Source organism: Podarcis melisellensis, assembly GCF_964234715.1.
Source record: "Podarcis melisellensis genome assembly, chromosome: 16".
NCBI lineage: Eukaryota > Metazoa > Chordata > Lepidosauria > Squamata > Lacertidae > Podarcis > Podarcis melisellensis.
In genome coordinates, this window is record NC_138533.1 from 22,899,344 (window position 1) to 22,924,099 (window position 24,756).

The following is a 24,756-nucleotide window of genomic DNA, read 5'->3' on the forward strand; positions in this document are numbered from 1 at the left end:
CAGTAGGCTGAAGCTTATGATCACCAGCCATTTCTGGGTGATCTTCCAACCCAACTCTGCACTGCCAGTCGCTGACCAATAAATAAAAAGTGGCTTTTTTTTTTACTGGATGCACAGCCACGTAGCAAGTGACTCATCTCAGGGAGGAGTAAAATGTCTTCATGTAAAAGATGCAATAAATTTACATAGCAGTACACAAGAGGGCAGCACCAAATCAGTGGACATCAAAAAGATTTAAGTTACCAGCACAGAACTGAATTTATTGGAAAGCCAGCACATCAAGCTGGAATAGCTTATTTTCATTGAGGCAATTGTTCCTAAGAACATGTCTCGGAATTCTTCAGAAGATGATGGATGCACAATCCCCTGTCCATGTGAACTGCTGTAGTGTTAATCAAGCAGGCTGCCAGTGATCAGTGTAATTTCAGAGAAACCAATGGCCAGGTCACCTTTTCTTGTTGCTCCCAATCACTGCCATTTTCTGTTCCACCACCTGTGACTACCCGATCTATTGACTACTTCTTCAGGCATACACCCATGTGGAAATGTTATCTTCATGGGCCAGAATGACTCACGTATGACTGGCAGATCTCTGGCACAGGCATGGGGAACTTTTTTCAGTTAGAGGGTTGAATACCATTCAGGGAAACCTTTCAGGGACCACAGACCTGTTATGAATAAGGCCAAAACCCAAAGTGGTGGAGAAATAAATGTAAATTTTACCTTTTACAATAAAGTAGCTTCTATGCAGCCCTGTCCTCCAGCAAGCAGCATTATCAGAGCTCAAGGGAATACTCCAGCCAGCCTAAAGATACAAATAGGATATGACAGAAGAATGGTGAGGGGTTGGTGTAGGGAGAGTCTTAAGGGCCCAGTTAAGAGGTGCTTGAGGGCCATATTTGACCCCTGAAGCTGAGGTTTCCCCTCCTTGCTGTAGCAGAATAATGTTACTTGGACGATAGTTCAGTACTGTAATATTAACCACCTATATATTTGCTTTACATAGGAGTTCTCCTGCTGGAATATGCTGCCAGGCCGAATGCATCAGCCACAGACATCTATACTGCTCAGAGGTATTAAATAAGCTTAGTCCATCCTCCAAAACAATTTCTAAGATGGCACAGACATCAGACATATTCATATTTTTAACTGCTTAAGAAAGGTGGGCAGTCCTGAAATGCTGAAAGTCAGTGCAGCTGTCAAGGCTGAAGAGAAACAGTTTAGATCGGACAACCTCTCATACGGCTCTAGAGAGCCAGGCTGTATGCATGTAGGGAAGCGAGAGAGGGACATAATGAGAGGACAGAGCTGTGTGATATTGGTGGGAGGCGGTCAACTCTCACATAAGCATTTCAGAGTGGTCAGTCAAATCTATCCAGTAGGCTGCCCTGTACTATTCGGTTCTCTAAAGGGACCACATGTGCTCCAGAACATAGGTGGCACAGGAGATGGTCTCAAATCCCTTCACTAAATATAAATATTAAATGTTGGTGCTTATGGCGAAGAGATAGTATTTAGTTTCCAACATACATCAGGGCAGTTTCTTGCAAACCTTTTGCCAGGCCGGAAATCTATGGCCCACCATAAGTTGTTGAACTACAACTCCCATCAGCCTTGATGATTGGCCATGCTGACTGAGGCTTATGGGAGATGTAGCTCAGCAACACCTGGAAGGCTAAGGGTTCACCACCTCTGCTTAATCCAGTAGGAGAATCATTGATGGGTTTAAAGTTTAAAACCAGATCTCCAGTTTAAATCAGTTGTACACAAAGGGCTTTGCTGCAACTCTTACAGATGGTGTCACCAAGACATGTGCCCTGTGGACAGTGAAGACAACGCTGGGTCTTATAGCACTGGAGCAGCCTCTCTGGATACTTCCTTGGTTTATGACAAACACCCAGTTCTGAAAGGAAGACTGTAAGAAGGAATGCAGAAGAGATGCCATGCACTATCCTGGAATAATGAAGTTAGTGGGGACAGGGACAGTTCTGATACAATAAAAATGGTATTGCTTATTCTGAAGTAAGCTGGCAAAAACTGCAGTAAATAAAATTAGAAATTTGAGAAACAATCAGCCTTTGTCATAAAACACTGCATTCAAGTGTGTGCATCCAACTCTTTTCAGTTATTAATTTTTAACAGCCATGAGGATATGGAAAGAAGTGTATGAGCCCAAGTCTGGATTCAATCCATGGATGCAAGTCACAGTTGAACAGATCCCCAAGTTACTCTACCTTAATGACATACAGGTATGTTATGACCACTCAGCATAATCAACTTCTAGCTCATTATGGAATACAAACCAAACCTGACCTGTACGGACAGTGGCATAGTGTCAAAAAGTTTGGAATGTGGCTCCTCCATTGGACACCTGCTTAGCTCCCAGTTACATTTCATGTACACTTGTCAAGAAACACACACAAAAATATTAACAGGGCTAAATGACATAGGTTACAAAGCAGTGTGTTTGTGTATGCATCCCAACTACTAAGTTCTGAAGGCTCTGTCTTTGCCCATGTAACTGCTGCAAATAAAAGAGACCCCATTTAAACCCTAGGAACCTTTCCAATTTGCAAGCACGTAGGCTGCAACCCCAAAAGCTGTAGGTGGTTTCAGAAGAAAATCCATGGAATTAATTAGATGGAAAGCCAATTTATCCAGCCAGATGGGTGGTAGCTGCTCCTAATGAACCACAAAGGAATCCAAGGAGTGGCAGCTCCAAGTAGCCTCAGCTACAGACCAAAGACTACAGACCAAATGTTCATATCAAGTCTCACCCACTTGCGAAATGGTTTACACATATAAGAACCTGCTATAAGAACACATGCAGAAACACAGTGCATGGCCTCCACTGAGAAACATCATTTCTTATTGTAGAAAATAAACTGGTTTGGGTTTTTTGTTGTTGGTGGTGATGGTGGTTGGGTTTTTTTTTTTGGTGGTGGTGGGGAGATATGAGGCACATGCCTCTGATTTTAATATAAAATAAAGAGAGCCACAGAAATCAGACTGGGAAACACAATTTAACTATTGAGGAAATGGACATGGCACACACTGTCTCAAGATGGATCAAATCTCAAAATCGGCTCCTACTTGTTCTTTGGAAGCCTTCTCAGCTAAGAAGTCTTGACACAGCTAGAAGATGAAGAAATTGAATGGGACATTTCCAACATTCTCCAAAGCTCCTGTTCTAACAGACTTCAGCACAAAGCAGAGAACCTCTGTGTATGAGGTGATTTAAACATTTGCTCAAAGCAGAAAATGCAGTGTAAAAGGATGAGCACGGGCCAGGTGCTAAACTGGCAGAGTAAGCCCAGGAATATTTTTCTAAAAGAACGTGGGGGGGGGGGGCATGGAGCCTATTGGTGCTGCTGCTTGACTGGAAACAAAACAAGTTAGTGAGAAAGTTTGAGACAAGCAAACCCACAAAAAAAGGCTGGGGTGCTTCATTGGTAAGGGAGGCCTTGTTGGCAGAGCTATACCCGACTGCCACCTGGCTGGTGCTGACCCATGACAGAGCCTTCTCAGTGGTGGTTCCCCAGTCGCAGAATTGCCCTCTTGGGTGAGATACGCCTGTCTTCCTCATTACTGACTTTAACTTTCCCCTGCAACACATTCCTGGTTACCCAAGGCATCTGATGGATAAAAGATGCTGGCCATGGCAATCTTGAAATTAGGCTTTAGTGACAGCTTTTAAATGTTTTGCATTTAATTATTTTATATGTGTTTTTTAAAAATTTATTTTAAATGCTTTAATGTTTTGATGTTTGCAACTTTGGGCATTTTTGGGAGGAATAGCCAATATATAATTATATTGTAAAGAATTGTATAGTGCTCCAGGTTTGAGCCCCAGGTTGGGCAAAAAGATTCCAGCATTGCACGGGGGTTGGACTAGATTACCATTGGGATCCCTTCCAACTCTACAATTCTACCATTCTGATTGGGGGACCATACAGCTGCTGGCACCGACATCATTCAGTTCCTGATAGAAGTTAAATGAATGCTGTTCAAGAAAGATATTACACAAGCAAAATTTTTATGTTCACAGCAAGAACCTCTGGCCACTCGTGATAAAACACTCAGCCATGTCAGAAGTTCAGGTCTAATATTTTTTGCACCACTCAAAACCTTAGGTATGAATGTGGGTGAGAACTCTTGAGAAATTCCTAAGGCAGGGGAGAGATGATGCTCTTCCCCACACTCCCTAAATTTTGTATCAAATCTGCATGCACACTTCATAGCGGCGCTTAATTTGTGTCAAACACTCAGCTCCTTCAACACCATGGCTTAAACATGGGCAGTTGCCCACTTAGCAGTGAACTGTGACAGGGTCTTCTTGGTGGCGGCTCCCCATTAATGGAATAATAATAATAATAGTAATTTTTATTTATACCCCGCCCTCCTCAGCCAAGGCCGCGCTCAGAACGGCTTACAAGCAATAATAAAAACAAGTTGGTCCCTCATCCCCATGCCATCCCGACCCAGCCATAGCACCTCTGTCATTCATCCCCCCCAAAATATAGTCCAGCCCCCCACAAAGTCTGAGGGACAGTGGACTGGCCCCCTGCCGAAAAAGTTTGCTGACCCCTGAGGGTTATTTATTTTTAATAAATGTGTATATACTCATAACAATATCCAAGTGGTTTCCAACAATTATACATACTGTATGTACCATACAATAAGTTAGTGGGTGTGACTCATTTAAATCAATAAAATCCCACGGGTTTACCCTGAGCAGGACTTAGCTGTGAGAGCAGGTGAATTTCTCCCCAGAGGTTTTTAAACTGCTTTTGGAAGTTCTTTTTTTGTTTGTTTAGTCGTTAATTGTATTGTTTCATTACAGAAGTGTTTGCCTCCCTGGGCTCCTTTGAAATGAAGGGCTGGATTATAAATTTAAGAAATGAATACTAAGCGACCCCTGGAACGCGTGAAGGGCAGCTGAAGTGTCCCTGAGCAAGTGCAGAGCGCGTTTCCCTTGAGGATCAGATCAGAGGAGGGCTATTTTCAAACTGAGAAGAAACTGAGCCTCTCCAGACCTCTTAGTAGGCTGTAGGCTATATCGAAGTTGGGGCAAGCACTGGGGACATTTGTTTCCTTCTTTCCCTATATATCTGGGGGAGTTTTGCAACGGCGGGAGGGAAAGCCGCAATTTCCCTCAGACGGAGCTTCCCTTCAGGTCGAATAGAATCCTGCCCGCTTCCCGCCTAAATTCAACGGTCGACTCTGACGCTCCCTCAGGCGGGCGCTGAATTTAGGCGGGAAGCGGGCAGGATTCTATTTCACCCGAGGGGGGGGGGGCGGAGGACCTCCGTCTGAGGGAAAACCTCGGGCCGTTTAGTTTCATATTAAGCATTAGTCCGGGTTCAGTGCCTCAAAGCATCTATCTCCAAAGGCTGGGCTGGGAGAGACTCGCTCCCTGAAAACCTGGTGGCAGGGTTTGTGGACAATACTGAGCTCAATGGACCAAGGGGCAGCTTCCTATTTTCTTGCAAATAAAGTTGGCTCGGGTCGAGGGAGGGAATGTGCTTCGGCAGTTCCGCTGCTTCCTCCTCCTCCAATCTTTCCCCGAAACCTTCAAAAAGGTGCCAGCCCTTTCCAAGGTCCCATTCAGGCTCTCCCTGCCGGCTACTTGCGCAAGGGAAAGGGGTCCTTTGTTTTGTTACAAGCCCCAGTTCCCGCCTCCAGCCATGCCTCTCCTTTTAAACTGATTTATGCAGGAGGCGTCGTAGTCCCTGTTTCGTATTCCGCCTTATTGGAACCTCCTTTCCTGAACCTCTTTAGTCATGTTGTTAGTTTCATATTGAAGCATGAATCCGGGTTCAGTGGCTAAAAAGCACCTATCTCCAGGCAAGGGCGAGGAGGGACTCCCTGCCTGAAAACCCGGAGAGCGATATCTGCCAGGGCTTGTTTGCAATACAGTACCAATGGGCTGACTTAGTTGTAGAAGGCAGCTTCCTTTTTTCGTGCAAATGAAGGTGAATCGGGTGGAGAGAGGGAGTCTGCTCCGCCAGCTCCACTGTTTCCTTTTCCTCCTTTTGCCGGTTGGGGAAACCTTCAGATCGGTGCTTTGCAAGGTGTACCTATGAAGTCTCCTTTCGGCGTTGCTCGCCGGCCTCAGCCTGCCGGCTGGCTGCTTGCGCAAGGGAAAGAGACGCATTTTTCTTTTCTTTTTTATGCAAATCCCAGCCATGCCTCTGGGGCAATTGACCTCCTGGCCCGCAGAGGAGCTGTCTCTTTCTAAACTTGTTTATGCACGCAGGATCGCCCCTCTTTCGGCTTCCGCCTTTACTGAACTTTTTAATCGTGTTGTTGGAAGGGGGAGGTGGCTCAAGGCGAAACAAACGCTTCCCGCTAGGTTCTTTCTTCGGCCGCTTTTGGTTTGCTTTCTGGCTTTTGGTTTGTTTGTTCATTTATTTTGGCAAGTTGGCCATGTGGACGCATTGCAAGCCGAAGCTGTCAAACTGCGAAGTTTGGTTGCAAGGCTTAGGGCAAGCAGGGAATCAAAAGTGCAAAGCTTGGGGCAAGAGGCGAATCGCGTTTTCCAAAGGCTGGAATCAGCAAGTGGAGCCCATGGATCAAAAATGCTCCTCACAACACCCAAGGGAGCTTTCTGCCAGGAAAGAAATTGGGGTCTTTTGTCAAGAGCAGCCTAGGATTGGAAATCCATACCTGGAAGATGCTTTTCTTCAGGATTACTTGAAATCACACCTACCCACTGAGGTATTTTATATTTCATCATATATACATAGACACACAGGTATATATTTAATGCATGCACACACACACACACACACACACACACACACAAACACAATGTTCTGTGACATCTAGAGACTCTTAGAATTGTGGATTTGATTACTTCCTCTGATTTTTAAAAAAGCAAGACTGAGATTCTTAGGGCAGCACCCCATTCATCCAAATGTTGCAGCCTACACTGAATTCCAAAGCTGTTCTTGAATACCCTCCAATATTTCACAAATGGAAATAGAGGCAGCTTAGTAAAATTCCTATTCCTATACCAAGGACTGCTGCACAAGCTGCCACTATCTTTTGCACATTGCTAAAGGTTCTGTTCTCTCACCTGTGTTAATTGACCCTACATAGGAAGGTACCTTCCACTGAATCAAACCAATTGGCCTATCTAGCTCAGTATATTTGACTGGCAACAGCTCTCCAGGGGTTTGGACAGGGAACCTTTCCCAGCCCTACCTGGAGCCACCATTGGGGATTGAACTAGGGACCTTTTGTCTGCAAAGCAGATGCTTTTGCCCTGAGTTACAACAAAGTATTTTGCCCTCCACTGATTTAAAAGTCAAATGGGTGTTTGTTCTTTGCTTAAAAGTTATGCAAGAAGCCAGCAGTTTGCCCTGTTCCCAAGCTGCTGTCCACAGTTAAAAACAAATCTTGCTAGTTGAAGCAGGTGAAAAGTGAACTATGTATGGGTCATTATGTATGTGCAGTTATTAAGCAGTAACTTTTATAAGTGCAAGACAGTCTCCCAAGCCATGTTTTGGAGGAAAGTCCAAAAGTTCAGGCAGCGGGGTTGATTATAACACAAGCGCATTTCAAATAGCAGCAGTACATAATACTCAGTTTTAAAGGATCAGTATAAGAGACAGGTGAGGTCAAACAGGGAGCCCAATACTTTGTTTTATGTTCTGCTTGCTGTGATGTTTTGTTTTGTTTTGTTGTTTTGTTTTATATACATACATACATACATACATACATACATACATACTGGTACGTACTTGTCCATCTGCCCACATTCTTTTACTTTGCAGGTGTTTGCTGATGTAAGTTTGGACCTTGAACAGTTTGGGGCTCGAGTGAAGGATGAAATTGATCTCCTAGGACGTGAGTGTGAGTTAAACCCTCCACAACTTAAGCAGTTCGATGCCTGGGGGCGGCGTGTGGATGAAATTATCACCTGCCCAGCCTGGAAGAGGATGAAGGAGATCTCGGCTGAGGAGGGGCTGATTGCTGAGGCTTATGAGAGGAGATACTCTAACTGGAGGTACAAATTTAGTTGACACCTTCAGACTCAGTTGGCCACACTTCAGGGCGGCGAACATGTCCATATACCTCCAGTGCCATTCAAAATGAAATGTCCCTACAGTGGGGATAGTGACACTTTTCTAGAGGAAAGCACTCCCACAGTAGAACTCCCACAGCATGTAATGATTGGCCACCGATTTGGATTGCTTTAAAAGTCAGCAAGGCAAATTCATGTAAGGCTACTATCAATGGCTAGTAGCTAGGATCGCTATGTTCTGCCTCCGCTGTTGAAGGCAGTAAGCCTCTGAACCCCATTTGCTGGGAATTGGAAACGGGAAGACTGTTGTACTCATGGTCTGCTTGTGAGCTTCTCATTGAGGCATCTGGTTGGCCACTGTGAGAACAGAGTGCTGAACCTGATAGGCCTTTAGCCAAGCTCTTCTTGTGTTCTTGTGTAGCTATAATCCAGCTGCGATCTCTCTATAGCAAATATATTTTCCCCTTGGCATTTCTAAATTCAGCAAGGCTTTGTTTCTCCTCCACAGCCGCATTCATCAGATTGCCAAACTGTATCTTTTTGCACCTTCTTCTGGTACTTTTTCATGTCCTCTGGCCATGACTGATGGAGCAGCAAAAGTAATCGAGGTGAGATCACAAGTCAGTGCTCAGCAGGTAGATCACTATATTGCATTGCTCTGAATTAGACTAAGTTGGACTTAGTCCAACACTAATATTTAGAAACTTTGGAGAGGTGCTAGACTAATATTGAGGTAGGCTAATGGTCTGACTCTATATAAGACATGTTCCTGAGTTCCCCAAGGCCTTCCCTAATAAGGCCAGATTGGAAGTTAGCAAAATTGGTGCATACGTAGCATCCTGGCTCTGCTTAGATCCAAAGTGATGCATATCAGCCAGCTCTGCTGAAAAACCTTCTGGCCATTATCTCAGAGGCAGATCTTTGGCAGCGCAACTGGTTCCACCACACTGGGCTCTGAGCCTACAGGGTACCATAGTGAACAGAGCAGAATGGAAGGCAAAGGCCGGGGGTGGGGCTCCAAATTTTGGCCTTGCACAGGGTGCCACTGAAATTTAAAAGATCAAAGTCTAACCCTAACTATCTGGAGTTGTTGTGTAAGACCTCTGTGGGAAAGGTCCCTTGCCTGACTTTGCAGCCCACCCAGCCCTAGCCAGACTGTCATGGGCTGGTTGGATGCAGAGGAGTGGTGGGAGGCACCAGCAAGGGAACCACCAGGCCGAGAAGGTTCAGAGCCAGGGCATTTGTGGTAGGACAATGATGCAGGGTCAGAGGAAAGGGTTGGAAGCTGAATAAGCAACAGGGTTTTGTGAGCAGGAAGAGGCTGTGGTGGAGGGCAGCCGAGCCTCAGAGGTGTCAGAGGAATGGGGCCAGGAGACAGAAATGAGGCAGGCTGCTGAAGAATTCAGGGATTCTCCCCCTCCTGCTGAGACCAGCTCTCCTCCCACCTGGTCTCCCAAAGCATGCAGAGGGATAATGAGGGAGGAGCAATAAATGACAGGACAAAGGAGCTTTGGGCTGCTGTGGAAGGAACCAGGAGAGGAAATCCTGTTTGTTGTTCTTTCTCCCGTCTGTTTCCTTCAACTCCCAACAGTCCTTGGGTATCCCCAAACCCCTCAAAGAAGTTTTTATCCACTTGACATCACGTGACCCTGCCAAATTCTGGACTTCTGGCCAGTGGATGACTGAACGCAGAGGGGGCTCTGATGTTGGTAAGTGTACCCCAAAATGAGTAGTGGTGCAGTTAGATAATGTTATATACCATCAGCCTAATGGTCTGTTGAGGCAAGGAGAGAGGTCATTTAGATGGCCATGTGTATAACGTCTGTTGAGAAATGCACAATTAACACTTCTCCCAACACCCCAACACCTCTTCCATTCCATGCTTTTAACTGCTTCCACATTTCTAATGGAAAAGAAAAACGAACAAATGAAAAACAGTTTACCAACCTGGTAATAAGAAAGATAATACTCTAAGCATGTGCAGTCTCACAGTAAAAAATTCAATTAACTCACAGCACCACCATGACTATGAATAAAATAGGATAGTTTCTAATGCTTTCTCATGTGATTCTGTTAAACTTGAACTCAGATCTATCCGCAGGCTTCTGGGGAAACCCAGCCAGATGGGCGGGGTATAAATAATAAATTATGATGTTACATAGGCCAGGCACATAGTAATCACCATGGCAACATTGCTGGTGGGAAGGTAATATATAACCAATCCTATGGATTGCAAACATTGTAGCTGCTTAAGTTTTCCTATTGCTTAAGTTTCACCTTAGGAACATAGGAAGCTGTCTTATACAGAGTCAGTATTCTCTACACAGACTGGCAGCTTTTGTCCAGGGCTTGGGGCAGGGTTTTTGCCAGCCCTACCTAGAAATGCTGGGGTTTGATCCTGGGAACGTCTGCATATGAAGCAGGTGCCATGACCTTTTCCCAAAGTTACTGAGGTGCCAGCTTCTTTTTTCACTACACTGCTGAATGATGTTGCTTTTTCTTCAGCTTGAAGCCAGTGCTGGTTATTTGTGAAGATCAGCAGCAGCTAAGACTGGGTGTTCTTTTCTTGCAGCTAGTGGCACAGAGACAGTAGCCCTGGAACTCCCTGATGGCAGCTACAGTCTCCATGGCTTGAAATGGTTTACTTCGGCCACCGATTCAGATATAACTTTGACACTGGCAAGGAGCGTGACTGCTGATGGACAAATACAGCAGGTCAGATTCCTAACTGGGGAAACTGAAGGACCAGCTCACAAGCAGTAACAGTAATGTGGAAGTGGGGTGAGAAACAGAGTCCTTCACTGGCCATTTTGACAGGCATTGGGGCCACTTACCTGCCCCTCACCTGACATCACATGATCCATTGGGCCTTGCTGTGTTAATCAGCTGATCAGCGCTTATAGCAAGACGCACTTTGGGCAGCAATCAGCTGCACTAACAAGCTCTGAGAACTCTGCAGCACAGCCAATCCCTGCTGGGCTTGTATCATTACCGAACAGCTGATCAGCACTGACAGCAAACCTTGTTTGCTAAGAAACTAACCAGCGTAGTACACTTTAAGGATCCTGATTGTTCCCTTACAGCCATGTCTTTACCTGCCACATACTCATTTCACGTACGATGTCAGGTGAGGATCAGGTGGGCTTGGTTTGCAGAAAACAGCTTCACAGGCCAAAGAGAACCCTTGCCTGGCCTAATTTGGTTCACAGACTGGAAGTTTCCCATTGCTGAACTAATGTATTGCACAATGTATTCATTCTAGCTCCATTCTCCTTGTTACCAGTCAGTGTTTCTCACCTTTGCATTCTCGGCTGCAGGGCTCCCAAGGTCTGTCTCTGTTCTACCTGAAGATGCGTGATGAGGAAAGGAAGCTGAATGGGATTGAGATACAACGGCTGAAAGACAAGCTGGGCACAAGGCAACTGCCGACCGCAGAGCTCCTCCTAAATGGAGCCAAGTCACTCAAGGTGAGCAAAAAGAAAAAGGTGTGGAGGAAAACTTCCTCCAAAGCTCAGATTCTACTTCTCTGGTATGAGACAAATGAAAGCAAGGTGCTCTGGAGCAGGGCAGCTCTCTGTGGATTTTGCCCATGCATGGAGCTGCCATGCAGGTGCAGAAGCAGACATCTAACAGCCAAAGCAGCATGGATGACAATTTCCGCCTCCTTAGGAAGACCAAGTTACTAGGAAAAAGAAACAGCATCAAACTGTTGAACAATGCCTTCTGGAGTACTATGGTACTCAGAGGAAGACTAAGAGCAGGCCAATGCACTCTGTGGCCTCTACCTTACAATCTCCTCACAGATGGGGAACCTCAGACCTGGAGGCCAAATGCGGTGCTCCAGCTCTCTCTATCTGGGCCTTAAAACTCCTCAGGCCACACACCCTACTGCCCTACTTATACTCCAAGGGCTTTTTTTTCTGGCCAGGGTGGAATGTGTCCTTGAACTCCAATAATGGCCTTTGTCTGGATGGAGAATAAAGAGGTGTGTGTGTTGAAAGTAGATTATTGTTCATGATCACTTTTGCCTTTGGTCCCATCCACCACTGGAATCCTCGAAAATTCGTTCCTTGGCCTTCATGCCCTTTCTGCTTCTGTTACACAGATCCTTACCAAAGAATTGCATCAATCGTTTGTTAGCATGTTTCAGGTTTGTTTTGCTTACTGAGCTGCCTCCTCACCCCATTCCTTTTGTTTATACCCTATGAGCTGCTCTTCCCTTCCTAATGGCTAGATATGTATCTATGCAACTGTGCTGTGTGCACATATTTCTTGACTGAAGAATTTGTGCAGAGTTCCCACTGCTCTGCTTAGGAGTTACGGGCAGGCGGAAAGGCTTTTATGCTCCAGGGAGAACATGACAGAAAGCAAATACATTCCCTTTTTACTAAATTGCAATCCAGACAATGCTAATTAACCTTATTCTGGCTTTTTCTGCTTCATGCTTCCAGATCTCTGCAGAGGGCCGGGGTGTGGCTTCCATTGTAAACATGCTGACCATCACTAGGATCCACAATGTCATTTTTGCAGTTGCGTCCATGAGAAGGTAATTCATGTCCTCTTCCCTAAGACCTACTGGGTCCTTGGGCTTAATTATGGCTCTTTGAATCATGCTGCTGTCTGAATAAGCATTAAAGGAAGATGAGGCTGGCTGTGAAAATGCTGTTAAGAAACTCCTGGTTTCCAAATTGTGGTGTTAAACTACAGTTCCCAGGATTCCTTTGGGAGAATCATGTACTTGCAGTGTATGGTGCAGATGGTAACTTCCATGTTACTATCTCTCAAATAAAACCACTGCTTGTGGGCTATAATTAGCTATCTCAATGAGAAGTCTACACAGAAGAAGAATGAGGAACATGAGACACTCTAGATCAGTGTTTCCCAACCTTGGGCCTCCAGATGTTTTTGGCCTACAACTCCCATCATCCCTAGCTAGCAAGACCAGTGGTCAGGGATGATGGGAATTGTAGTTCAAAAACAGCTGGAGGCACAAGGTTGGGAAACACTGCTCTAGATGTTGTTAGACTCCACTCTCATCATTGCTGACTATCGGCCATGCTGGCTGGGGCTGGTGCAAGTTGTAGACCAGCAACATCTGGAAGGCCACAGGTTAGTCAATCCTCTCAACAGCTGTGGCCTTTGCGACCTTGGGGCATGTCTTCTCACATGTGACCTTTGCATTTAATTAGCTAAAAATTGCCTTCCATCTCCAGAGTGATCACCCTGGCAAGGGATTATGCCACCAAGAGGGAAGCCTTTGGAAAAACCCTGAAGGCTCACCCTTTGCACATGCAGACTTTGGCTCGAATGGAGGTGAGCATTCGGAGGTGCTGGTTTTGTTTGACCTTGACCCTTGAGGTCTCCCCTGCCACCTATGAAGCACATGAGACTCCTCTCCACATTCACGTTCCTCTTGGTCGTGAGGTGAAGATGGTCTTTTCTCTCTCCCTTGAAAAGCCCATAGAGCCGAAGGAGGAAGTTGGAAGAGTGAGGTTCTTTCTCACAACCTCTTTCAGCTCCATGTTCTTTTCAGACCTCAGATAAATTCTGTTGGATCCAGCAGCTCCCTTAGAAAAGCAAAATGCCTGTGTTTTTCTCTGTCTCAAGGTGGGGTGGGAGCTTACCAGTGGGAGTGCAAAAAGAAGTGAGCAAAGGTGGTGGCAGTGGCTCTCCAGGATTTCAGGCAGGGAACCTGGATATATCAGGCACTAACCAGGATTTCCAGCAGCCCTACCTGGATATGTCTGGCATCAGACTTGAGACCTAATGCATGCTAGGCAAATGCTCTACCATTAAGCTAAAATCCTTAAGACATAGGAAGCTGCCTTAAACTGAGTAAGACATCGTTTTCCATCTAGTTCATTACTGTCTACATTATCTGGCACTGGCTTTCCAGTGTTTCAGGCAGGGAACACTTCCAGCCCTACCTGGATATTCCAGGGATTGATCTTGGGACTTTCCATATGCCAAGCAGGTGTTCTGCCACTCAGCAGCCAAGTGATACTTGTTGTAAGAACATTGTGTGCTCCTCCACCCTGCCCAAATGATCCCACGCTGTCTTGCTCCTGCAGGTTCAAGCTCGAGGAGCATTCCTGCTGATGATGGAGATAGGGAAATTGCTTGGACTGGAAGAAACCAAGGAGGACACTGAACAAGACCAGCACATGCTTAGGCTGCTGACGCCTGTTGTCAAACTTTACACTGGGAAACAAGTACTGTTTCAAGGCCTAGAATTTGGTTTCATGGTTTAGTTACATATTGGGCTCTGAAGCAAAAAGGGAGGATTCACAGAGGAGCCAGATGTTAATTGTGGGGGAGAAGAGGAAAGGAAAGAACAAAACTTGGTAATCGTTTAATGGCCAAGTGGTTGTGAAATAGTAACACCCTGCCAGGGTAAGCGTATTCAAGAAATTGAACTATTATAAACATATTGGAATAATAGCTACTCAGATGTTTTCCTTGATGGGCTTCTGCCGTAGGGTGGTCCCTTAGCTTTGATCCTCTTTTTCAACAAGCCCCAGATTCTAGACAGTGCAAAGTGGTGCAAATGTGCCGCATTTAGCGTCCCCACACCCCAGTCTGCTGACAGGTCTGTAATGCGCTTTAGGTGTATATGAAGTTGTCAGAGATGGGCAAAGACCAGGGGCAGATCTCTGGGTGTTCAAGGTTAATGGGAATGTGCACATATCACATGTCTTTGTTGCAGGCTGTTGCAGTTACCTCAGAAGGGCTGGAGTGTTTTGGAGGGCAGGGCTACATGGAAGATACAGGCCTGGCAGGAATTTTACGGGATGTCCAGGTATTAAGCCACACACCCACACCCTCCAAAAAAGGCATTTTTCTTAGCTTCTCCTTCTTTCAGCAGCCTATATCCTATAGCAGTGCTGTTGAGGTAGAGCAGGGAACAAAAACTGGCTTCAGAATCTTGGTGGTGGCTCCATTATTTGGAGTCTACAGGGGCTTAGACATTGCTTGTCACAGTGGTCTAAGCTCACAATTAATTATTTTCACTCTTCATTCAGGTAAAAGTTCTGCAGTTCAAAAATGTACTCTCTGCATCTGTTTCTCCAGGATTAAGAATGCACCAGCTGTTGATAGAGAATGTCTTAGAAAGAGCAGCTTCAAACTGTATCCCTACAGCTTGTAACTGGATTTACTTGCCAAATACCAGGGACTTCAATTTAATGGCAGGTGTTAATCATGAATTAGATACAATCCCTTAGTGCCAATGTTATTTCTTCAAAGGAATATTTATAGTAAGCCGATATAAATCTCCTGAGATGCCCCAACCCTCTGTCTGCTGTAACAAATTCTAGCATTTCATCAGAGAAGGGATGGGGGCACGTGTCACCATTCCACTCTCACTTGTTAACAGCAGTCTTCTGTTCTTTTTCGTTGGCTGGGGGCCGCACATGCAGGGCCTAGAGAACCCCCCATGCCAGGCTTTCCCTCACCGCCAACACTGCTAAGTGTACATACATGGGGCATGGAGTGTTCACAGAGCCTGCATGCTAATTCATCCCTGGCCACCAAAATCAAGCGGGGCTATGCCCCTGCCCACCCATGCAGGGAGAAGCCTGAATGACCGACATGGCCCTTGGCTGGAAAATCCCCATCCCACCCTGACGCTGGCCAGGCAGACATTCAGCAAGGGGGCTGGGGACACAGCTGTCAGGCCAGGCCAGGCCAGGCTCCAGGGCTGAGAGACCCCCAGCAGCAGGCAGGTGGGACAGGAATCCCTGTGTGGCTCACACCCCCTTAAAATCATGAGCCTGCTGCTCTCCCCCCTGCCCCATGCTATTCCCCTGCTTGTTAATATAGTCTGGATGGGAACATTACAGATGATAGAAAGCAGCTGTCGGGAAAGAGCTCAGCATCCTCTGCTACCCATTTTCCAACTCAAAACCGTGCTGACCAGTGTATTTTGTGACCAGAAAGGGCAACTTATTTTTTCAGCTTTCTACATTTATTTTCTTCAGTCTTTGCCAGCTTGGTGCCCTCCAGTTGTTCTGGACTACAATTCTTAGCACTCCCAGCCAGCACAGCCATAGAATGCTAGAGCTGGTGGGAGTTGTAGTCCAAAACATCTGGAGGGTGACAGACTGGCAGAGATTGACAGATTAGCAGAGATTTCAGGAGCGATATTTCATCTGGAGTGACATGCAGTTGTTCTTACTCTTCTATCCATTACTAGTCTAGCATCTCAACTTTCCCTCAATGTCTTAGATTTTGGCTTCCTTCCCTTGTCACTTTGTTTGCTGTCCCACTTTTCTCTGACTCCCTGACAGGTGCTAACTATCTGGGAAGGAACAACCAATATCCTCTCTCTGGATGTTCTGCGCTCCCTAGTCAAGAGCCAAGGCAAAGTGCTGGATGTATTTTTCTCTACTGCCCAGGTGAGCATTCCTCAACAAGGACACTTTACTGTTAATGTCACTGCTACAAATGTAATCCTAAACTATACCTACCTTCCAACCTGGTGCCTTCCTAATGGTTTTGACTGCAATTCCCAACAGCCATGGCCAACAGAGTTGTGCTGGCACGGGCTGATGGTATGTGTGTGTTGTGTGGTTTTCTTAAACTTATATTCTAGCCTTCCACCCAAAGGACCCCAGTAAGCAAGCAAGCAGGCAATAAAACAATTAAACATCTTAAAAACCATTCCAGTACAGATGCAGACTGGGAAATATATCCACTTAAAATGCTTGTTGAAAGAGGAAGGTCTTCAGCAGGTACCAAAAAGGCAACAGAATTGGCACATAATGTTCAAAGGGAGCAGATTCCAAAGGGCAGGTGCCAGAACCCTAAAGACCTGATTATTACAATGTGTGGAATGAACCTCCTGCTAAGATGGCATCTGCAGAAGGCCCTCACCTCCAGAGCATAATCATTGACTGGGTATATAGGGGGTGAGATGAACGTTCAGGTACCGTGGTCCCAAGGTCTATAGGGTTTTATACACCAAAGCCAACACATTGAACGTAGCCTAGCTTGTGGCTGAATCCATCTGGAGGGCACCATGCTGGGGAAGGCTGCATTAAGCCACTGTTAAGATTGCAGAAGGTGGAAAGGAGTGCATAAGCCACATCCATTCCTGTGCCCTCAGCTGTGATGAAGAGATTGCAGCAATTTGTATGTGCTGGGTTGGTTTTCAAAGAGACAAAGCTAAAATATCATTAGTATAAAGACGAATGGTTGTTTTCTAGAGTTTGTGAATAGACATGTGTGTAATTGGGGCCAAATATTTAAGAAATCACTGTACTTTTTAACCATCATGCTGGCTGGGGCTAACAGGAGTTATAGTCCGAAAGGCAGAGGGGAACAGGTTGAGGAGCAGGCCACTATTAAGAGGTGACGAAAACATCTAGCATAGATGGCTTGATTCTTAGCCATGCTGTCAAATGGAAGGTTATACCAGTTGCACTTATACACTGCAGCCGACACACTAAAATGTCATGACACACAGTTTGGAAAGCTCTGACTCAAGGTTTAACGTATTTGATCCCGGCTGAATTTTTGTATTTCATTCCATCTAACATCATGTGTGTTTATTCTATGACAAGGGAGGGGGACATGACCCTCCAGATGTGATTGGGAAGCTGCAACATGGGATTTGGAGTCTCCATCAGCTAGCTGGCATGGGCACGATTCAGGAATGATAGGTATAGTCTAAAAATAGCTGGAGGTCTACAGACTCCCCCCTCCCCATTGCACTATGTGATAACGCTTACGCATGTGATAAAGTGGACTCAAGTTCTTAAAAGTTTATGTCATACTAACAACTGTAAACCCTTTAAGGTACCCCAAGCCTCTTTCTTGTTCAGATCAACATAGTTGTCTGGAAAAAAAAATGTAAACTTTGGTTCAGATTTGCTAACAGCTGAAAAGATGGTTTAGATTGGACAGCAGTACTGGCTGTTTCAAGAAACACTGATTACCATACGATTGATTTCCTTGCAGGCCAGGTTGAAGGTGGCGCTTAGCGTCTCTGAACTGGAACTTTCTGTGCAAATAGTTCAAAATGCTCTCCACAAACTCAAACAGTTCACTCAGAAAATAAACTTAAAGGGGGAAGCCGGGATGCAGCTGTCTGCAAGAGACTTTGCCTATGCTCTGGCACGGATCTATGGAGGTAATGAAAAATGCTGTTAAATAATCACTTTCCCAGCTTACTACAGAATGACGTAGAATTCAGTGCAGTAGGCTGAAGCTTATGATCACCAGGCATTTCTAGGTGATCTTCCAACGCAACTCTGAACTGCGAGTCTATGACCAATGATTAAAAAGTGGCACTTTTTTTTTACTGGATGCACAGGCACGTAGCAAGTGACTCATCTCAGGGAGGAGTAAAATGTCTTAATGTAAAAAATGCAATAAATTTACATAGCAGTACAAAAGAGGGCAGCACCAAATTAGTGGACATCAAAAAGATTTAATTTACCAGAACAGAAGTGAATTTATTGGAAAGCCAGCACATCAAGCTGGAATAGCTTAATTTCATTGAGGCAATTGTTCCTAAGAACATGTCTCGGAATTCTTCTGTCCGTGTGAACTGCTGTAGTTTTAATCAAGCAGGCTGCCAGTGATCAGTGTAATTTCAGAGAAGCCAATGCCCAGGTCACCTTTCCTTGTTGCTCCCAATCACTGCCATTTTCTGTTCCACCATCTGTGACTACCCGATCTATTGACTACTTCTTCAGGCACACACCCATCTGGAAACGTTATCTTCATTGCCTTCTAGTTTAAATCCCATTTTTCAGCTTTTGCCTCTGGAATTAAATTTGGCAAAAACAAACACCCCGCAGGGGTGGGAAAGAGATGGCCCTAGATCTTTGGACTGCTGTTACTTTAGTGGCATTAGGTGTATACGGGGGTGGGGGGATAGTCACAGACTAGTCTATATGCCACAAAGGCCCACCATGGGCCAGAATGACTCACGTATGACTGGCAGATCTCTGGCACAGGCATGGGGAACTTTTTTCAGTTAGAGGGTTGCATACCATTCGGGGAAATCTTTCAGGGACCACAGACCCTGTTATGAGTAAGGCCAAAACCCAAAGTGGTGGAGAAATAAATGTAAATTTTGCCTTTTACAATAGAGTAGCTTCTATGCAGCCCTGTCCTCCAGCAAGCAGCATTATCAGAGCTCAAGGGAATACTCCAGCCAGCCTGAACATGCAAATAGGATATGACAGAAGAGTGGTGAGGGGTTGGTGTAGGGAGAGTCTTAAGGGCCAAGTTAAGTGGTGCTTGAGGGCCATATTTGACCCCTGAACCTGAGCTTTCCCCTCCCTGCTGTAGCAGAATAATGTTACTTGAACGATAGCTCAGTACTGTAATATTAACCACCTATATATTTGCTTTACATAGGAGTTCTCCTGCTGGAATATGCTGCCAGGCCGAATGCATCAGCCACAGACATCTATACTGCTCAGAGGTATTAAATAAGCTTAGTCCATCCTCCAAAGCAATTTCTAAGATGGCACAGACATATTCATATTTTTAACTGCTTACGAAAGGTGGGCAGTCCTGAAATGCTGAAAGTCAGTGCAGCTGTCAAGGCTGAAGAGAAACAGCTTAGATCGGACAACCTCTCATACGGCTCTAGAGAGCCAGGCTGTATGCATGTAGGGAAGTGAGAGAGGGACATAATGAGAGGACAGAGCTGTGTGATAGTGGTGGGAAGCGGTCAACTCTCACATAAGCATTTCAGAGTGGTCAGTCAAATCTATCCAGTAGGCTGCCCTGTACTATTTGGTTTTCTAAAGGGACCACGCGTGCCTTGTGATCATTAGGCTCCAGAACATAGGTGGCACAGGAGATGGTCTCAAATCCCTTCACTAAATATAAATATTAAATGTTGGTGCTTATGGCGAAGAGATAGTATTTAGTTTCCAACATACATCAGGGCAGTTTCTTGCAAACCTTTAGCCAGGCGGGAAACCTATGGCCCGCCATAAGTTGTTGAACTAGAACTCCCATCAGCCTTGATGATTGGCCACGCTGACTGAGGCTGATGGGAGATGTAGCTCAGCAACACCTGGAGGGCCAAGGGTTCACCACCTCTGCTTAATGCGGTAGGAGAATCATTGATGGGTTTAAAGTTTAAAACCAGATCTCCAGTTTGAATCAGTTGTACACAAAGGGCTTTGCTGCAACTCTTACAGATGGTGTCACCAAGACATGTGCCCTGTGGACAGTGAAGACAACGCTGGGTCTTATAGCATTGGAGCAGCTTCTCTGGATACTTCCTTGGTTTATGACAAACACCCAGTTCTGAAAGGAAGACTGTAAGAAGGAAGGCAGAAGAGATGCCATGCAGTATCCTGGAATAAAGAAGTTAGTGGGGACAGAGACAGTTCTGATACAATAAAAAAGGTATTGCTTATTCTGAAGTAAGCTGGCAGAGACTGAGTAAATAAAAGTAGAAAATTGAGAAACAGCCTTTGTCACAAAACACTGCATTCAAGTGTGTGCATTCAACTCTTTTCAGTTCTTAATTTTTAACAGCCATGAGGATATGGAAAGGTGTGTATGAGCCCAAGTCTGGATGCAATCCATGGCTGCAAGTCACAGTTGAACAGATCCCCAAGTTACTCTACCTTAATGACATACATGTATGTTATGACCACTCAGCATAATCAACTTCTAGCTCATTATGGAATACAAACCAAACCTGACCTGTAAGGACAGTGGCATTGTGTCAAAAATTTTGGAATGTGGCTCCTCCATTGGACACCTGCTTAGCTCCCAGTTACATTTCATGTACACTTGTCAAAAAACAGACAAAAAGATATTAACAGGGCTAAATCATATAGGTTACAAAGCAGTGTGTTTGTGTATGCATCCCAACTAGTAAGTTCTGAAGGCTCTGTCTTTGCCCATATAACTGCTGCAAACCAAAGAGACCCCATTTAAACCCTAGGAACCTTTCCAATCTGCAAGCACTTAGGCTGCAACCCCAAAAGCTGTAGGTGGTTTCAGAAGAAAATCCATGGAATGAATTAGATGGAAAGCCAATTTATCCAGCCAGATGGGTGGTAGCTGCTCCTAATGAACGACAAAGGAATCCAAGGAGTGGCAGCTCCAAGTAGCCTCAGCATACAGACCAAAGACTACAGACCAAATGTTCATATCAAGTCTCATCCGTTTGCAAAATGGTTTACACAGGCACGTCTTTCCAGAGTGTGATGGAGCTCTCAGAGGGGCTATAAACATGGAGATTCTTGCCAAAACAGATCAGATGAAAGAAAAGTGCTAGGAAGAGCTCTAGTTTTATTGTGGGATACTTAGCTGGGCTGCTTAAAGGGAGTAAGGAGAAAGAAATTTGTAGCAGATTTATATGGTAAACTAGGAGATTTATATGGTTAGCTGGGAGCGCAGGAAAAGGCATTTAATGCTGTAGATCAGCGGTTCTCAACCTGTGGGTCCCCAGATGTTGGACTACAACTCCAGTCATCCCTGAGCTCTGGCCTTGCTAGCTAGGGGTGATGGGAGTTGTAGTTCATCAACATCTGGGGACCCACAGGTTGAGAAAGGCTGCTGTAGATCTTATCTACTGCCTGCCACTGAGATAGTGAACACACCTCAAGCAGAATACCCAATTGGTGGTGCAGTGTTCTCTTCTTGTGTGAGTAATGAAGGATGTAGCTGTGTAGTACACCAGTGTCTCTCATAGCTCGTGCATTTGGTACAACACAGTGTGTGCGTATATATGCATGAGAAGGTTTTGAAAGGTTTTTTGGTTGCTCTTGCCTAGGAACAGGAAGAAGCATAAGCAACAGGAGGAGGGGCATCTCATACTAGTAAAACCCTCAAGAGGCCAACTTGCTTCCAAAGGCAAACAAGGCTCTGGGCCGCTGCTGCTGCTGCCACCACCACCCTGCCCAAACAAGTGATAAGGGAAAAAGAGAAGACGTAGCAGCACATTTCTCCAGCTTACGGAAGGGTGGGGCAGTTAAAAAAGTAGGAAGTGGGTCAGCAAGTGCTCCCATGCAAAACTCTAAACTTTATTCACTTTTATTTATATATTTAACAATTCTAAAGTATTTATGTCTTGCTCTTGACAAAAGAAAATTGAAAAATATAAAGGAGCAACTTTGCGCTCCTCTTCAGGAGAGAAGAGTTTTATATATACACAGCTATCTGGCGCGAGTGTCCTGCTTTACATACAAAGAATAAAATATTAATAAAAAAGTGCTTCATTGATCAAAAAGACTAAGAGCTGCAAGCGTTTATTCACACTGTACATCACAGACATGCCCCCCCAAACCCGTATCAGAACCTCTTGGCACCTGTCGTTATGAACTGCAGAATATTAGACCTTGTTTTCACCATCTATTTGTACCATTAAAACCACACTGCCACAGTGCGCAACACAATTATGCTTTTCCTTCAAAAATCATCTCTCTATTCACCCACTTTAATGGATAAGTACAGATAAACTCCATTGCAACTCCCACCTCTATTATAAAAAGAGTGCTATGCATCTTTGCTGCATACTCCCATAACATTTAATTTTCTATTAAAAATCCAAAAGCCAAATTAGAGCTAGACTTTGTATTGCCCGTTCTCCCAGCTGGAAGAAAGGAGGAGTACAAAGAAGCTACGTACATCCCCAAGCTGCCTTAAAAGGTGCAAAGTCTCTTCCCATGTCTCTTGGAAACACTTTATTTTCATTCCCAAATGCTTCCCTTGCATGACTGTGTTGTAATCAACACACAGACCTTTTCACAGAGAACATGAAAAGAAAGAAAAGTTTGCTGACAGGGCTTTCTTCTATTGGGTATTCCAATACACTCGAAAACTTCACTTTAGAAGGCATTGCCCTATCTTGGCAATAGGTTACTTCTAACTTTGCAATCTCTTTTCGGAAGATTGGTTTGCTTATTACACCACTGCTGCTGGAGTCTCTCTTCTCCCTCCATGCTGCTATTAATACACAGCCCCCCTTGGTGTGGTTGGAGGGCTTTACTGGCAGTGCCACACATTCCCCACAGTTGCTGGCTTGGGTACAGTTGCCCACAATGCGTAAGAGCCACAGGAAAATCAGTGCTGCCTACGAACTTGTGCCATGAGGAAGGCATCTCCAGCTGAGGCAGTTTCAAGTGGTGGCAGCCGTGTGATAAGGGAAACATGTTCAGTAGTCAAATTCTACAGGCTGGGGCAGAGGAAGATAGAGGCACGTCACTACTTGGTGGAATATTTAGGCAGAAGCTGCTTCAGCTTCCCCTAGCAAATGAATTGCAGAAAAAAAATGTATTTTCACGCCCACCAACCAAAACCTATAAGTGTTTTTTGTTGGCAGGGTTGGGTTGGGAAGACGATATTAAAATAAAAATAGGAGGACTCAAAACTCTTCATAGCACAGCAGCAGAAAAGTGATTTTAAGGGGCACATTTTCGTTTTAGATGAGTTGTATTTTTACATACGTATCTTTTTTGGGGGGGGGGGAGTTGTTAAAATGCCCTAGTTTGGGGGCCTTGGCAAACCAGTTTTCACTGACTCTCCTGTGCAGAAAAAAACCCAATAAATCAAAGCCACCCCCATTTGCTTTGGGGTTCTCCTTGTGAGAGGGGGAGCCTGGCCAACAGTATTATTTGACTTTGCATGCAGCCTTCCCAGTGCAGCGAAGCAGCTCTGTCTTCCGTGTAAACTATCTTTTTTTGAGAAGAAAAAAGTGGGGGCAAGGATAGCATTTGAACAGCTAGTAATAAGCCCAAACACCAGTTCCTTCAAAACAAACTGCACGTACAAGAGTCTTACAGTGAGGTGCCAGTTTAAAAATACAACCCTGAACAGGAATGGTCTGTCCAATCCCCCTTCCCTCTCACTTCCCTCAAACAAGCATACACTTTCTTTAGCCAAAGTGGTCCAGGCATTGCCTACCTTGAGCCACAAGTCTGCCAACATCGGCAAAGGACTGCCCAACGTGGAGATCTGCAACCCATTCCGCCGCCCCCTCCGCCACGCCTGCCCTTTCGTGCAGCAAGGATAACTAAGCCCACTCTAAGAACAGAGAGGGAGAGAGGTTTTTTTTTTGAGAAGGCAGCTCCCATTTCTTCTAGCAGCAACAACTTCCCAAACAACAGGGTGCTGTTGGGAAGCAACAGGAGTGACTGGGGAAAAAGAAAGCATAAGCACTGACGCTACAAGGTATTCACAAGGTCTCTGGACCGATTACCCTTCCTCTCACAGCAAGGTAGAATCATCCGTCTGCAGCACAGTTCTGACAGCAGGGCAACAGAAATGCCAGCGGGGAAGATTCCAGACCCTCTTTTCGTCGTCTTCCAGCAAAATCCACACAAAATTTACATGAGGTGGATGAAAATGACACTGGGAGGAACAGCTGTTAAGGAGGGCTTTCTGCTCCACTAGTACAGGCCCAGCATCCTGTCCCTCTGAGCATGTCATCTCTCCTCCCGACTCCAGAGTGCAAGGCTTCTCTCCAATCCTACCAGCTTCAGTCAGCAGAGAAATGTGCGTATCTGCTTAGCAGGGAGAGGTGGTGCTGTCTCTTCCCAGCTTTCCTTCCACGCTGGAGCCTCAGTTTGAGGTGGCAGCAATAGGTTTGTCCAGTTCGAGGTCAAGGCTGGGGCTACTGGGATGCAAGCTGCTGTAGCAGGATTTGCAGACCCGGCTGGGTTCGAAGAGCTGCTGGCTGGGGACCGGCACCTTCTGGTTACAGCAGCTGGAGCAAAAGACATTCCCACAATTCCTTCAGT

At 45.3% G+C, this 24,756-nt stretch overlaps 3 protein-coding genes and 1 long non-coding RNA gene across 22 annotated transcripts in view; 2 read left to right on the top strand and 2 right to left on the bottom strand.

Annotated features, from left to right (window-relative positions):
• Positions 1-4,357, bottom strand: part of LOC309359162 — a 51,653-nt gene extending 47,296 nt beyond the window's left edge. The window contains exon 1 of the long non-coding RNA XR_014163751.1: positions 4,129-4,357. This is a non-coding gene — a long non-coding RNA (uncharacterized lncRNA). The remainder of the gene's footprint in view (positions 1-4,128) is intronic.
• LOC309358959 (acyl-CoA dehydrogenase family member 11-like) overlaps positions 1-16,314 on the top strand; it is a 28,336-nt gene extending 12,022 nt beyond the window's left edge. For 2 of the 3 annotated variants that reach the window (XM_081892299.1, XM_081892298.1), the window contains 2 exons: positions 1,007-1,073; positions 1,795-2,071. In XM_081892299.1, the coding sequence (XP_081748425.1) occupies positions 1,007-1,073; positions 1,795-1,921 (194 nt within the window). In that variant the 3' untranslated portion in view covers positions 1,922-2,071. Of the gene's footprint in view, positions 1-1,006; positions 1,074-1,794; positions 2,072-15,474 lie in introns of those variants that run through there. The other variant, XR_014163674.1, reaches the window with a different exon arrangement.
• Positions 2,140-22,253, top strand: LOC309358973 (acyl-CoA dehydrogenase family member 11-like). Of its 3 annotated transcripts, none has more exons than XM_081892344.1 (14): positions 2,140-2,249; positions 7,782-8,014; positions 8,541-8,640; positions 9,624-9,741; positions 10,605-10,747; positions 11,350-11,499; positions 12,484-12,578; positions 13,246-13,345; positions 14,104-14,244; positions 14,739-14,831; positions 16,321-16,428; positions 17,993-18,164; positions 19,403-19,469; positions 20,200-22,253. In XM_081892344.1, the coding sequence occupies exons 1-14, from the start codon at positions 2,145-2,147 to the stop codon at positions 20,324-20,326; spliced, it is 1,752 nt and encodes a 583-aa protein (XP_081748470.1). In that variant the 5' UTR covers positions 2,140-2,144; the 3' UTR covers positions 20,327-22,253. The 3 variants fall into 3 exon arrangements, with proteins under 3 accessions (XP_081748470.1, XP_081748468.1, XP_081748469.1); XM_081892342.1 differs by lacking the exon at positions 2,140-2,249 and adding an exon at positions 6,210-6,720; XM_081892343.1 differs by lacking the exons at positions 2,140-2,249; positions 16,321-16,428; positions 17,993-18,164; positions 19,403-19,469; positions 20,200-22,253 and adding exons at positions 6,210-6,720; positions 15,055-15,270.
• The window catches only part of MTMR3 (myotubularin related protein 3), a 53,897-nt gene continuing 51,391 nt past the window's right edge, over positions 22,251-24,756 (bottom strand). For 11 of the 15 annotated variants that reach the window (XM_081892222.1, XM_081892221.1, XM_081892230.1 and 8 more), the window contains one exon: positions 22,251-24,749. In XM_081892222.1, the coding sequence (XP_081748348.1) occupies positions 24,578-24,749 (172 nt within the window). In that variant the 3' untranslated portion in view covers positions 22,251-24,577. The remainder of the gene's footprint in view (positions 24,750-24,756) is intronic. The other 4 variants (XM_081892225.1, XM_081892223.1, XM_081892234.1 and 1 more) reach the window with 1 other exon arrangement.